The sequence below is a fragment of the Telmatherina bonti genome (assembly GCF_933228915.1).
Source record: "Telmatherina bonti genome assembly, chromosome: 8".
In the NCBI taxonomy this organism is placed as follows: Eukaryota; Metazoa; Chordata; class Actinopteri; order Atheriniformes; family Telmatherinidae; genus Telmatherina; species Telmatherina bonti.
In genome coordinates, this window is record NC_136626.1 from 21417305 (window position 1) to 21432117 (window position 14813).

At 39.4% G+C, this 14813-nt stretch overlaps 1 protein-coding gene across 1 annotated transcript in view; it reads left to right on the forward strand.

Moving 5' to 3' along the window:
* Window positions 1-13644, forward strand: part of szt2 (SZT2 subunit of KICSTOR complex) — a 68880-nt gene extending 55236 nt beyond the window's left edge. The window contains exons 68-75 of the mRNA XM_079244715.1: window positions 1576-1641; window positions 6083-6296; window positions 8015-8192; window positions 8283-8405; window positions 8720-9236; window positions 10293-10403; window positions 12072-12140; window positions 12231-13644. Coding sequence (XP_079100841.1) covers window positions 1576-1641; window positions 6083-6296; window positions 8015-8192; window positions 8283-8405; window positions 8720-9236; window positions 10293-10403; window positions 12072-12140; window positions 12231-12374 — 1422 coding nt within the window. The 3' untranslated portion in view covers window positions 12375-13644. The remainder of the gene's footprint in view (window positions 1-1575; window positions 1642-6082; window positions 6297-8014; window positions 8193-8282; window positions 8406-8719; window positions 9237-10292; window positions 10404-12071; window positions 12141-12230) is intronic.
* The last annotated feature ends 1169 nt before the right edge of the window (window positions 13645-14813 follow it).

Sequence of the window (14813 nt, forward strand, 5' to 3'; positions counted from 1 at the left end):
TCTCCATTTGATATGGAGAGAAAGTGTTCATATGGAAAGTGTTCAGTTTCTACTCTTTTACTCTTGTTATTAGATGTCTATGCTTTGCTGGCATTGCTGATGATGGAGGCGTTGTATACTGCCATATCAGTTGGAACTGTGAGTTTTGAGTTCTTCCACACACGAGTGGTGAGTTGGCCTCATGTTGTGGCCTTGCCAATGCAATTGTCAATCTTTGCATTAAGTTTAGTTTTTTGGGAATCCAGTGTTTGGAATGATAAGTTTGACCAGATCAAATGTCTTGGCAAGGTTAACAAAAGCAACATGTCTCCTGCAGCTGAGAATAGGAGAAGATCCTGTGCACTGCAGAACGTTCAGCTTGACAGCCACACCAGGACTCTGAGTAGACACACTCGACAAGTTTCTGGCGGCACATGTTTGTAACATGGACAGAGTCGTGATGTTCAGAAAGAAGATGCCGCAGTTCTTTTTCAATTATTTTCTGTCACTGTTTTTCTTATACATGGTGCAGTCTTGACATTTCCTTTCCACCAGTACTTAAAGAGGCTGCAAAAGGGCGTTCTTGCTGTACTTGATGAGATCTTTAGAAATGCCATAAATGCAAGGCATTTTATTACAGGCTAATTGTTAATTGCCTTTTAGTTTATCTTCAGTTTGCTCAAATTCAAGCTCCTCCATGACAAGTAAAGGATCAATGGCATAGACTGCTGAGGTTACCAATGAATATAGCTCTTGGTAAAGCTCCACCTATCTGTCATTGTACTTAGCTTCATCAGTAATCACTACCCTACTGGTGGATTTGAGGGGGCTGTTTTGTTTTGTAGAGTTTTCTTCATCCTCTCATATTATTCTTTAATGTTACCTGGTACTGATGCTGTCTGGATGTCATCATTGAGCCATTTTACTAGTATTCACCAACAGATCTGGTACTATATTCCTAACGGGTCCAAGTGCTTGGAGGTACTTGTCACTAGAAGAGAACTTGTATTCAGCACAAGAGTTACAAAAGCTTATGAGATGCACAGCACTGAGAGTTTAACAGCAGGTAAAAGGGTTCAAGTTGTTTAATGGTCATTTTAATTCCTAACTTAGATAAAGAATTTATGCAGAAATGATAAAGATGTTGAAAAATGTGTCAGATTAATTGAGACCTTGCCCCTGTTTCGGACCAGGTCCCAGGACACCCCGCTGAGGTATATTAGAGAGTCAAATGTCTATTTCATTTATGGTTTAAATGTAAAGTTGATGATGTTAAAGTGATAGTATATCTAATTGTTACCTGCTGTACTTGTTATTAGGTTTTAGGTTTCTTAACCTTTAGTCAGTGGCGTAATACCTTCCACACATAGAATAAAGTTTTTCACTCTTACAAAATATCTTTTATGCCACTGATTTATGGGTTTTGGTCGTATCAGATAGAATACCATTGCTCTTTTTTTGTAAGCACTGTAAAATTTTGTATAAAAGGCCTGAAAAACAAAATACATTTTTAATAGAATATCCTTAGTCTTCCTTTCCATCCATCTGTCTGTGTTTCTGTCTGCCTAGTTCCACCTCATGTCCTCTCTCCATCAGGGCAGCCTCCTCACCAAACTTCGTTGCAAGCCGTTTCCAGATGCCACACCAGTATCTGACTGTGCGGTATGTCCCTGCCATTCTCAAAGGAGGGGTGTCTCACTACAATCAGGCTTCACCCCTCCTTGCCAAGCTTGCTGCCATCAGACTTGATCTTTTCCTTCCAAAATCTACTTGTCTGTCTTTTTACCTCTTTGGAAATGAATGGGTATCTTTGTTCAATTTAGTGTGTTGTTTCAGTACAGCTACAATAACGTTCAAGTTGACTAAAAGCAAATTTAAATGTAGGGTCTTACAGTTGATATGATCCAATGTTTTATTTTTAATTCAGGTCTATAATTTCCTATTCCTTCTTGACTTTCAACAAGCTGTTGTCTCTGTGCTTGTTGGTTTGGCTGTTGTGGGAGTCTCAGCTAAATGTCTGTGCATCCATTGCAATTCTGTCTGCACTCTCAGTGGAAAATTTACTGTACATTTTTTCTGCATCTTTGTCAGGTTGGAAGGCAGTTGGTGCTTTTTTTATTTTTTATTTTTTTCCTGTTTTTTGGAGAAGGGACCAGGCCTGCCTCTGCAGTATATTTCTGGGTTAACACTGTTATCCTTCTGATAACATTGGGCTTACCTGCTGCTGCTATTCTTGCTTTAAACAAGCGTTGCCAGACTTGTTCAAATAATGTTCTAACCATTTTGGTCTGAATTTTAATTTAATCATATTGATGTTTTAATTTCCATAGAAATCTATTAATATGGGCTGCTGTTGCTCTTCTTTCCACAGACCACTGTTTATTAACCTGGGTTTGTCTCGGTTTGCTGAAGATTTCAAATGAAGTATTGTAAATGAAAGAATTGAGAGATACTACTTTGAATAATGTAATTTTAATGGAATAATAATGTGAAAGGTAAAATAATTAATGAACAGTAGATGTATATCTGTTTTACAGTTTACATTTGACATCAAATATTGTGATATCTTCCAAATCAGATAACTGCAGCTTGTATTGTACATTGCCAACACATTTCTCAGTAGCTCTTCTGAATAGCTGCAAGTATTTTAATCATTTCACTTGTGTATGCATGTAAAACTACACACAAATATGCTTTTCACCAAAATTACATTGTGCTTATGAGTGTAGAATTCATATCATATAAAGGTCTTAAAAGCCAGCAAAGAAAATGCGAGATTATTAAATGTTCATGGTCAAAATTAGTCATATTTTGAACTTGTAAGTTAATGGTCATGTACATGATAGTACAGTTTAACTTGTTAATCAACCTTTTTCACTCTGAAACACATTTGCTGAAGAAATTTCAGCTTGTGCACTTATCAAAAAGAAAATGTCAATGTTTCTGTTGAATAAATATAAATTCATACTTGTGAAGGTAAAAGAAGGTACTAAGAGAATCATAAAATTTAATGTGAAACTCTCAAGTTTTCCTCACTGCAAATATGCACTGTTTTAACACCTAACCGGAGTGGATGGTGCCAACAAATCAAACATTGCTTGTTTAGTTGCCTATAAGGTTAATGATGGTGAAATTCAATTCAATTCAATTCAATTCAACTTTATTTATATAGCATCAAATCACGGCAATGCCATCTCAAGACGCTTTACAGACAGAGGGGAAAACATAATGAAGGCCAATTCATAACAGCCTATATAAGGAAACCAACAGATTGAGTTGAGTCCAACTCAATCTCCCATCCTGAGCAAGCACACTGGCAACAGTGGGAAGGAAAAAAACTCCCTTTTAACAGGAAGGAAACCTCCGGCAGAACCCGGCTCAGGACAGGCAGCCATCTGCCTCTGCTGTGTGGGGGGAAGAGGACAGAAAGACAACAGACAACAGGAACAGCTACTCCCGGCCAGGGAGACCTGCTGAGACAGGAGACATACATGTTAATGATGCAACACTGTTATGGGGGGGGTAAAAGAAAGAGATAAAGAGAAAAAGAAAGAAGCTCAGTGTATCAGGAAATGTCCCTCAGCAGTCTAAACCTATAGCAGCATAACTAAGGGATGCTAACCATCCCTAGCTATAGGACTTATCAAAAAGATAAGTCTTCAGCCTAGTCTTAAAGGTGGGGAGGGTGTCTGCTTCCCTAACACTAACTGGGAGCTTATTCCATAAGAGAGGGGCCTGATAACCAAAGGCTCTGCCTCCTGCTCGGCTCTTTGAGACTCTAGGAACCACAAGTAAGCCTGCAGTCTGCGAACGAAGTACTCTGCTTGGTATATAAGGAACAATGAGGTCTTTGATATATAGTGGTGCCTGGTTGTGGAGGGCTTTATATGTAAGGAGAAGGATTTTAAATTCTATTCTAGATTCAACAGGCAGCCAATGAAGAGAGGCTAAAACTGGAGAAATATGATCTCTCATGCTGGTTCTGGTCAGGACTCTGGCTGCAGAATTCTGGATCAGCTGAAGGCTTTTCAGGGCATATTTAGGACAGCCCAGTAATAGAGAGTTACAGTAATCTAGTCTCGAAGTAACAAAAGCGTGAACCAGTTTTTCTGCATCACTCTGAGACAGAATGTCCCTAATTTTGGCTATATTACGTAAATGAAAGAAGGCTGTTTTAGTAACCTGCTTAATATGTGGACCAAAGGACAGGTCAGGTTTTTGAAGATGGATGACAAAGTAAAAATGAAGTTAAAAATGAATCTGTTCATTAAAATATCATCTTAGATCATTTCAGGTTAATTTCACATCATCCTACCAGCTACTTATGATAGATCGATAGATGTTAGGTCTACTGTCAGACCATCTGACTGCTACAGGGTATCTACTATACGCTACCAGACTTAGTTGTTTTCAGTGATGCAAATTTGCATTCAGTGATGGAGACAAACATGAAATAGCCAACTAACATGATTAAACAACATGATTAAACAGGGTGGGGGCAGCATAAAGCTAATAGCTCAGCTTTTTGCAGAAGTTCACAAGCTGTCATCCATCTTCAAAATTAACATTACATTCAGGACCTTCATTGAAATCATAAACAATAAAACCAGCTTCCCTCAGACTTCGCAGTATGATTTGTGATATGTCGCTGTCCATTCAGAAAGGTGTTTTACATCAGGGATGGGAAACTCTGGACCTTGGGGGCCGCAGTCCTGCAAGTGGGTGTGTTGCAGCAGGGAAACTCCCTAACACTTGCAGAACTGCGGCCCCGAAGAACCGGTGTTGCACACCCCTGTTTTACATGCTGAACTTCAGTTTTACAACTGGTTGTAGTAGTCATCATTGAGTGCTGACTTTTACAACCAGTTTTCCGCTTTTTTTTATCTATGAACAAAGGTTCATTTGTAATTTGTAAGGATCTTCTTGTAACGTCAACTTCTTTATTTATTCTTTACTAATATAAATCTTTTCTGCGCAGTTTAATTTCAAATGGAATTTCTCAAGGAAGTTTATTCCACCAGAGTCTGACATTCTTTTAATCTTTCCTATCACAGCGGATCTTGTCCACCTCTATGAACTCACTTTCTATGTTCTTTTTCTCTCATATGAGTGATTATAGCCTTTCCCATCAATTTAGCTATTCCCATTAACTACTCTTGCAGTGAGGGCAGTTTAAAAGCTCGTAAGCTACAGTCTTACAGCTCAACATGTTTTTTTCTTGCCAAAATTATGCAGGCATTGAATAAACCAGAACAGGAACCGTGCATACAGCTCAGCCAGTATAAATCCTACAAGCTTCAAAGAATCTTAGTCTTAGTGATGGATATAAAGCTGAGAGATCGCCTTTGCTTTGTGTGCCGCTCAGCAGAAAAAAGTTCTTGGTTATTTCTTTTTCCTTTTACTCTGTCAAAAGAATTTTCCTCCTCCCTCTTTTCTTATGTTGTGAGGCTAGTGAGACTTCCCTTTAGCTACTCTCTGGGCAAGTGTAAAGTCAGGAAATCGTGTGGGAATGTTTTATACTTCTCATAAAATGGCGACCTGTAGCCTCTGTAAAAAGAGCATTGCAGTCTCTACTTTCCTCCTTGTTCTGATTGAACTTGTGTGTGTGCGCGCGTGTGTGTGCGTGTGCGCGTGTGCGTGCTCCAAGCAAGTGGCCCAGATTAAAGTAAATGCAGGTGAAGCTACCCTTGTAAACTCATTGTTCTGTAATGAAGTGCATGCCACAGCATCTTACTGCAGACCTTTTTCTTTGAAATTCTTGCTTTTGTCAGACTCTTTTTGATGTTGGATTTAAATGAATTGCTACTGTTTCATTGAAAAATAATTCACTCAGGCCTGCGATGGAAGGCAAACAGCAACATCTTGAAGGTGCTGGGCACAATGCAGTCAATATGTGGAGCACCTTGAAAGGCAGTGTTTTCCCACGCAAAGCAGGTTTCTCTGTGGATGATTAAACTATTAGCCATTTTGTGTCCTAAGTTTTTCCAGAAGGATGTGTGTAATCAACATTGTTAGTAAGAGTATCTCATGTAGCAGAGAAAACTCTGCAGGGTGTGTGACCTCTTGTGTTGTGTGACTGATTGTGTGAAACCCTGTCTTGTAGCTCTCCATGCTCTTCACTGAGGAGTGTGATAAGGTGCGGGACCTGATGCATGTTCACTCCTTCAGCTACGACTTTCACCTGCGAGTGGTTCACCAGTACTTGGTTGGCTGCCACATGACACTGCGCCAGGGCTACCAGCTCACGGATTTCCTGGATGACTTCATCTCCCATCACCCAGATATTCCCAAATTTGGCCGCAATCATGTGTTTCAAGGTGACTTTGGTGTTAAGCTGTACCATCTGGCAGTAGGTTCAATAAAAATCTGTAGGTGGATACGGCGAGGGTTTGACTTGAAGAAGGCATCTTTAAAACAGCAAGGTCAAAATCCCATGTAGGGAAATCATGAGTAGCATGGCTAAGCCAAAAACCATAATGGCTGGTTAAGTACCAGGTTTAGTTTTAATGGTTGGGTTTCAGTCACATGACTTTTGCAAGCCCATGTACTTAAAGCAAACAGAGCGGTGATCAAATGAACCAAAATGTCGAAAGTTGTGCAGAGAAGATGTGACACGTTCAAGTATTTTTAATTTTAGAAAATTTAAGCTTTGAGTTGGAGAGTTGAGTTGTCTCAGTTCAGTCGCTCAGTATGTGGAACGGCTTGGTGCTTCGGGCTAGCTCCTACTCAGCCAAGCAGTTAAAAGCATGGAAAGGTTTGGAAGCGTAGGACTTTGCGTGTGTGTGTGTGTGTGTGAATGAGTGAAAGAAGTTGAGATCAGGCCCTGCGATGGACTGGCGAGCTGTCCAGGGTGTACCCTGCCTGTCGCCCAAAGCCAGCTGGGATAGACTCCAGCTTCCCCGTGACCCTGAATTGGATTAAGCGGTTCAGAAAATGAATGAATGAATGAAAGTTGAGATCAGGGGCTGCACTGTGGCCTCACAGCAAGAAGGTTGCTGGTTCGATGCTAGGATGAGGCGAGGCTTGGACAGCTGTGTGCAGTTTGCATGTTCTCCCCATGTATGCGTGGGTTCTCTCCAGGTACTCCGGCTTCCTCCCACCATCCAAATACATGCATGTTGGGTTAATTGGTTAGTCTAAATTGCCCATAGGTGAATGGTTGTTTGTCTCTGTGTGTGTGGCCTTGCGATGGACTGGCGAGCTGTCCAGGATGTACCCTGCCTGTCGCCCAAAGACTGCTGGGATAGGATCCAGCTTCCCCGCGACCCTTAATCGGACTAAGCGGTTAGGATAATGAATGAAGTTGAGATCAGGGCAAATCCTGCATCATTTCAGTTAGTGCAGCTAGTAACTACAGGTTTTGATGTTTTTATAGTGTCAGCTACACGTTTAGTGTAAATAAAGTTACCAGCTGTTTTACTCATTCCATGACCTTTAAAGAAGCCCCGTCTGTGTCATCTCCGTTATAAAGAGTTGTAGGATTTTTTTTAAATTAAATTGTCAAAGACCTGAGTTAAATTTAAAATGAACTCAACTCAGTTGTTGTTGATCTCTTGGTTGGCAGCCCCAGTCGACTCCTGGGTTTTAACCCAGCAGAAGCTTACAGAGAAGGACGTAAGGAAGAACATGTTCATCACACACTCTGCTCTCGGATGAGATACGTTGACCACCTCTTCTTGCGAGTTATGTACGTCATGGAGGATGTGATGTCATGTGAAACCCAGCCATCAAGACTGTGCCCATTTAGTTGACATTGTTACTTGAGCAGCTTGTAAAGTTCAGCAATAGAAGTTATCTATCACCAAGAAAGTAAATTCAGACCATTAGAGATAACGAGGAGAAAATGTATGTTAAACGTTGCTGCTTCTGTTCTGTGGTTGTATTTAAGACGGTGTCAGTAATAGTCTCATACATGCTGCAGAATAAAATAGACATTTAATGGTAAATGTTTCAAAGATTTTAAGTATTTAAGGCTCTGATTAGACAAAACTTAAATATCTGTGATATAATACTTTTGGATCCTTTTGTAAATCAGGGAGCTTTTCCATCTCTACTGGAATGATAACAGCGCACCAGCTCTACAACTACATCACTGATCATGCTAGCACGTATGGCATGAAGCCGCTCCGCATGTCCAGAACTACAGCCGCTACAGATAACAAGAAAGGACTGCCAGACCTTCATGAATACGCGCTGGTAGCTCTTTGGAACAGGTGAAGTTACATCCGATCCATTCTTTGATGAGTAGAATCTAACTGACCAAGCCACCTCACTTTTTTTTTTTTTTTTGTGGTTTAATGTAGTTCGGGCTCTTACAAGGACCTGGAAGGTCTGCACCACCATGATGATTTTGATGTGTCCCTGGTGGTGTGCCATAATGCTGCTCCATTTGAGGAGCAGTCCGATGTGGAGAGGCATTTGCTGAGGTAAGAAGAAATTCTGATCAAATGATAGAATTCTTTATATTGTTAAAACTGATAAATGATCACTAAGAGCAAATCACAGGATTATTATAACACCAACCTCAGCTACTACATGTAGGGGCTTATTTAGGTTTCATATTTAACATCAGTGGGCTGACACCCATCCACCATCCAGGTCAGTCCTTCTGCAGACAGAAAAATTTATGATTTTGTCAAAATGCTTTACAGATATCATTCTCATTATAAAGAAATCTAACTTCTTGGTAAAGCTGCAAAAGTTAATGTGCCTTTAATTGCTTATAAATGTTTGTATGTAGGTTGCGCTTCTATGTAATAATGACCAGTCAGAGGGAGCTGTTTCCCCGCCTCACTGCTGATATGCGCCGCTTTAAGAAGCTTCCTCAGATCTACCGTGATCCGAACGAACTGAGTAGTAAACTACCTCAAGATCGAACAGAGTCAACCGGGTCCCGTGGAGATGATCAGGACCTTTGGGAGGAAACGCCATGTGAGGCTACCACTGTCTCTGCTCCTAGTGACGGAAATGAGTTTTACCCTCTGACTAGAGGTAGACCTGAGGGCCAGGGGCTGCTCTACGCCTCCCCACTGTTCCCCCTGCTCAACAATGAGGTGGCATCCGCACGCAGACAGATCCAGACAAGCGTGGAACAGGCCATGGGGCACTGCCGCAGAGATAACCTGTGGAGGAGACTGTTCCACGGAGAGCACGTGGCCCTGGACAAACTGAAACTGGCCAAGCTGTCATTCACTGAGCTGGAGGAGCTGCTGGAAGCTGTGCACAGTCGTTCAGTGGGAGAGATCGACCCTCAGCTGGTAAGATTCTACCTATATTAGAGTAAAACTGTGACCCTTAATGTCTTTAGTAAACAACTATTGCAGTTCCATACCCATAGATTAAGGACCACCTGTATTACTGGAACACATTCACAGTGTCCACTACCACTTCATTTATTGCAAGACACAAGACCTTGTGATTGTTAAAGACCAGCAAGGACCAAAGTCTATATTAAGGAAGTGGAGTACTCGTCTGCATTGCTCAACATACCCTTTAAATACTACACTGTGTGATAGTCAGCAGTTAAGTGAATTTACATGCAGCATCTCTCTCAAACTCTTATTTTACAGCATTATTCAATTCATTATTTTTCAGATTTTGCTCTCGAAGTCCGGCTTAAGGTCAAGTGAAGACATTGGTGTTAAGATTATAATTTTCAGAACAAATAAGCATCATTCAAACATTTCTTATAGGTTAAAGCAAGTTGATTAGTACATCTCATTTTCATGTATATAACAATTAAAACTGCTTTACATAAACAATTTCAAGATTTACACATGGTGCATAAAAAGAAAAAATAGCAAATCACAAATTCATGAATTAAAATTTTTGAGAAATATCAATCAGCTTCCAGTCTTTTCCCTGATCCCAGTTGTCTAAACTGGATAATAAAACACAGTTTACCTAGGTTTTTAAAGAACTACCTCCAATCAGACTGATTAGCCAAACAATATTGGTGATTAACTGATTAAGATGAAAGATTTCTACACTAAATCAAACCTGTGAGAATTAAAATCTGATGTTTGGCAAATGCAGTTCGGCACTTCAGTGCCAAAAGCAAATTCAGTAAAACCAACACTGTCCTTTTCTGCTCAGCAAAGTGAAATGTAACATCAGATCAGAAATGCTCAGACTCAGACTGTCAGGTTATATCAGGACTGTGTTAATCAAATGAAAACCACATCTATTTAAAATATCTTCCTGTAGTGATCAGTTGGAATATTTTCCTTTGAAGGAAAGTGTTATAAAAGCAACATGAAACACAGCCTTTTAATAGAAAATGTGATGATTGACTGGAGTGTGTATTCCTGCAGGACTGTTTCCTCACCATGAGTCCAGCCTGGTACCAAAGTCTGATTAAAGTCCTGTTGAACCGCTTCCCTCAGAGTTGCAGACACTTTGATGACAACGGCATCCAGTATCTGGTGAGATTTCTTTTTTTTTTTCTTTTTTTTTTTTCTTCCTTGTTTTTGAGAGACTGACCGGTCAACATGCACCATGACCGATGTTTCAAGATTACATAAGTAAACAATCAGCAGGGTTTTAAAATCTGTCCTTTGACTGACTGGAAGCCAGTTTAGATGTTAAAACTGGTGTGATGTGTTCAGACCTCTCAGTCCTAGTTAAAGCTCTAGCAGCAGCATTCTGGATGAGTTGCTCTCTTTATTAAGTCCTATTATAAGACCGTTACAGTAATCCAGTCTAAAGAGATAAATGTATGGATGACTTTCTCCTCGTCTTTTTGGGAGACCAAACTATTAATTCTGTTGATGTTTCTGAGTTGGTAAAAAGTTTCTTAATGACAGCTTTAATGTGGCGGCTGAAAGTCCGATCTGAGTCTGTCAACACTCCAAGGTTACAGACTTGATTAATAGTTTTAAGAGCTTGAGCCTCCAGGTGTTTACCAACAATGACCCTCTTCTCTTTGCCACCAAACAGAATAATCTCAGTTTTTTTCTTCATTTAAATGGAAAGAATTCTCTCATCCAGGTGTTTATTTGCTCCAAACACTGAAAATAGTAAGTCTAGTGGACTGCAGTCATCTGGTGACAAGGACACATAAAGTTGTGTATCATCTGCATAAATGTGATTGTTAAAATTCTGTATTATTTGACCCAAATGAAGCACATACAAGGTGAACAGAAGAGGTCCAAAGACTGACCCCTGAGTGTCAATGACCTCACAGCTCGCTCAGATTCATAACTACATCTTTTTTGACTGTGTGATGACTTTGACATGCTTCAGCGTCCATGGCACGGATGCCTTGGATGCACCACTGATGAAGACACGTATATTTAAAGTTTTTAGAGAACATCAAGTCAACATCTTTTCCCAGGAGACTCATAGTTGATGTCAGACCTCATTCTGTCATGACTCCTAGCAATGCGTGTGTGTTTGACTGCTATGCTCACAATATCCATCTGTTACCGAATGAAACAGTAAAGCGTGAAATAAGCTACAACCACTGACTGTTGATCAGGTTAACTATTAATATTCAGCAAACAAAGAGATCCATCTTAAAGAACTCAAACTAATAAAATTTCCAAACAACCAAAAAAGGGTTTGGTACAACACCATAGTGAACATGCTTCTATTAAAATGTTTTTCAGTGCATTGCTTCATTACTGTAATGTATTTATACTTTATTAATAGAGCCAATATAATCATCAAAGACACTGAATGTTATTTCATCATTTTGTCTGATCTGCATTTTAGATATCGTTATTATAGAACACACCTTAACCGAGCACACGACAGCTTTTTTTCCTTCTTTAACAGCAACATTGATCTTTAACTTGAAGGCTGCATCACATGCATGTTTTTGTGTGTTTTGCATGATGAGGGTGACTCGTTTGTCCGTAAAATCTATAAACTAGCTGAATCATTATTTAAAATGCAGGATTCAGATTGTGTGAAAAAAAGTAGTGGCGTAAATTACAGGAATTTCCCCGAGCTGTTGGCTACTTGTAAATTTGATCATAGTAATGAAATGTGACTAGAATCCATGAAACCTCCTGCAACCTGAGATGGCAAACATATTTATGTTTTAGTATATCTTGTTAATCCATTCATTTCTGTCACCTTCACCTCAGGCTGTTCTGAACCAGAAGTTCACTGACTGCTTTGTTTTGGTCTTTTTGGACAACCAAGCTGGAAAAACGGTAGGTTGGAATAAACGCACTCTTCATTTTCATGTGATGCAAGTGCAAACTTGTTTGCAATGGTTCTTTTACGTTTCCTTTTTGTCGCAGAGTTTAAAAGTTGTTTTTCGGGAGCCGCTGCCATCTCAGCCACAAGCCAGTGGTAGTCCTCCTCCTCAGCTGGTGTCCATGTACCATCACCTGGAGTCTGTCATCAACACTGCCTGCTACAATCTCTGGACAGGACTGTTGTAGAGAAGCCCAGTGCTGGATTTACCTCTAATTGTGTCCCCAGTTGGTGCAATGTAAAAGGAAGCATCAGTATGGGAAAGCAAGCTATTTTCTTTTCCTGACTGGTTTAATCGAGAGAAACTTTGAAGAGCTTCGTGATGGCATTTTGTGGTGCTGAGCTCATGCCTACTTTGCTGCAACAAAACATCATCATACTGAAAACCCAGAAAAGATTTGACAGAAAAGACCTGGAAAACTCAGTTTTAATTTTTTAAGCTATTAAATAATTCACACCCATCTAAAGCTTCTGATAAACTAAAATTAAACTCCTCTTCGTTCACAAACACCACTATGACTCATAGTGTCTCAGGTTGGTGGGAAATAAACTGACCAAACACTCTGACAAGAAGTTAGAAACATATTTCAGTTTTAAATGCAGGAAAGGGTTTTCTTTCATTTCTCCTGCATCATCTGTGGCAGAGAAGCGTCTTCTAAAGCAGCTGAGTTACTGAAGCTAATGCTGCATGCTCAAACGCAAAGCCAGAAGTCAGCTATGTTACTTAAGCATCTGCACAAGCTTGTCTAATACTTGGAAGCAGTCACAAATCATGTGCCTTCTGGTAGCACTGAACTATCTCTTCATGCCAAATCAGTATTGTCAGACAGCAGAGAGGAGACCAGTGTCCAGAGATGTGTGAAAGCTGTCGTCCACTGGAACCCCACTGCCATATTTGATGCCATAAAGTGCCCTTTTCTTTTTATTTATTTTTTTCTCTTTATACATATAAAATAATGCTGCTGCTGTTCCATTTGCAAGTTTATGGAAACAAATATCTGATATGATTGACTGTGTCAATGTATTTAGATCTAATTGGGGGGGGGGGGGGGGGGAATGCTTTTTTATTTTTAAAAATCTAAAAATGTATACATTAACTTTGTTTTGTGTACTTGCATGCCATATGCTATCAGAGCTGAATATCATAGCATGTGAGAAAATATTTTTGATGTGTGTTGTGAAAGCTTGTAGCTCAGATCAGACCGTAGAAGTGGAAAGAATGCTGGCCATAAACAGGACTGTTGACATAAACAAGACGGAGGCTTGTCCCTCATCTTACTCAGCAGGTTTGGTAGTTTCAGAGTCACATTTTCATCTGAAGGAAACCAAATATGTTTGAGCATTTTGAGGATCTAAAAAGAAGACATGTTTCTCTCAGCCTGGACTTTCATTGTTCAAAAATGTGAACTGCAATGAGTTAGCCATGAGTAGTTTAACACTGTAATCCAAACTGTGGACTGACTGTATGATGTATATTGTGTAAATATAACACTTGATACAGTTTGTAACATGTTGAATAAAGCATTCAAGTTAATGCTGAATTGTTTGGCAAACAAAGCATATATGAAAATTTGAGCCAGAGTACTGTCATTGATTGGGGGGGGGGCGTTGTTTACCCAGAGACAATGTTGTAGTACGATTTAAACTCACAACTACAAAAGTCAAAAATAGGATCGTTACTGCATTGTGATCTGCTGATCTGAAAGCCTCTTAATGTTTTTGTCTAGTTGAAAGGAGTTTCTCCTGATAATGAAAGTTAAATTTGTGAAGTTGTTGCTGGACATTGGAACGTTACATCTTTGCTCTGGTGTGGTCTATCCTCCTGTAGGGCCTTCCCAGTACACACAGGGAAATTAGTTTGTCAATCCCACAATTACCTCAAAGATTTTTCTTCTAGTCTTCATCTTCTATGGGAAGCAGGTGCTTAGAGGAGCCAGAATGTGAACTGTTGAAAGGTCAATGATCAATTTTTGTTAATGTATTATCAGTTTTTTTTTTTTTAATGGTAAAAATAACATTTAAAATGTTAGGCATTATTTCCTAGGGATGTGTACTGGCAGAAATCTGTGATACGATATGTATCACAATACTGGCCACCAATACGATATATCAGGATACTATAAGCAAGACGATATATTGTGACTTTACTAGCAGTAAAACTGATTGCTGTTGCATGCTTAACATAACTTACTGAATAAGAACAGAGTATCGACATTTCACTGTAGAATAAATAACACTAATCTTTATGTACGAGATGAATGAAGAAAAAACTCGGCCTCATCAGTAAAGATCAGTTATTTGATTAAAAAAAAAAATGAATGTGGTGCTTTTGAATATTAATATAATATTGTCACACAGAATATTGCAATAATTCAACATATCTATATTTTCTAACACCCAAAATCTTTTGTGGAAAACTGCAGGTTATTATACTCTAAAATGATTTTAAGTTACATTAGTTTTTTTCCCCTGTAAAACTGCACAACATACAAAATGTTGCATAAAATGTTTCAAAGAACTTCAAGTCTATTCTCATATTGCTCCAAAACAAGAAATATACTTTCAGCATGGACATAGATTTAATTATTTCAGGTGGAAACATGGAAATCGCAGCAATATTAGGACCA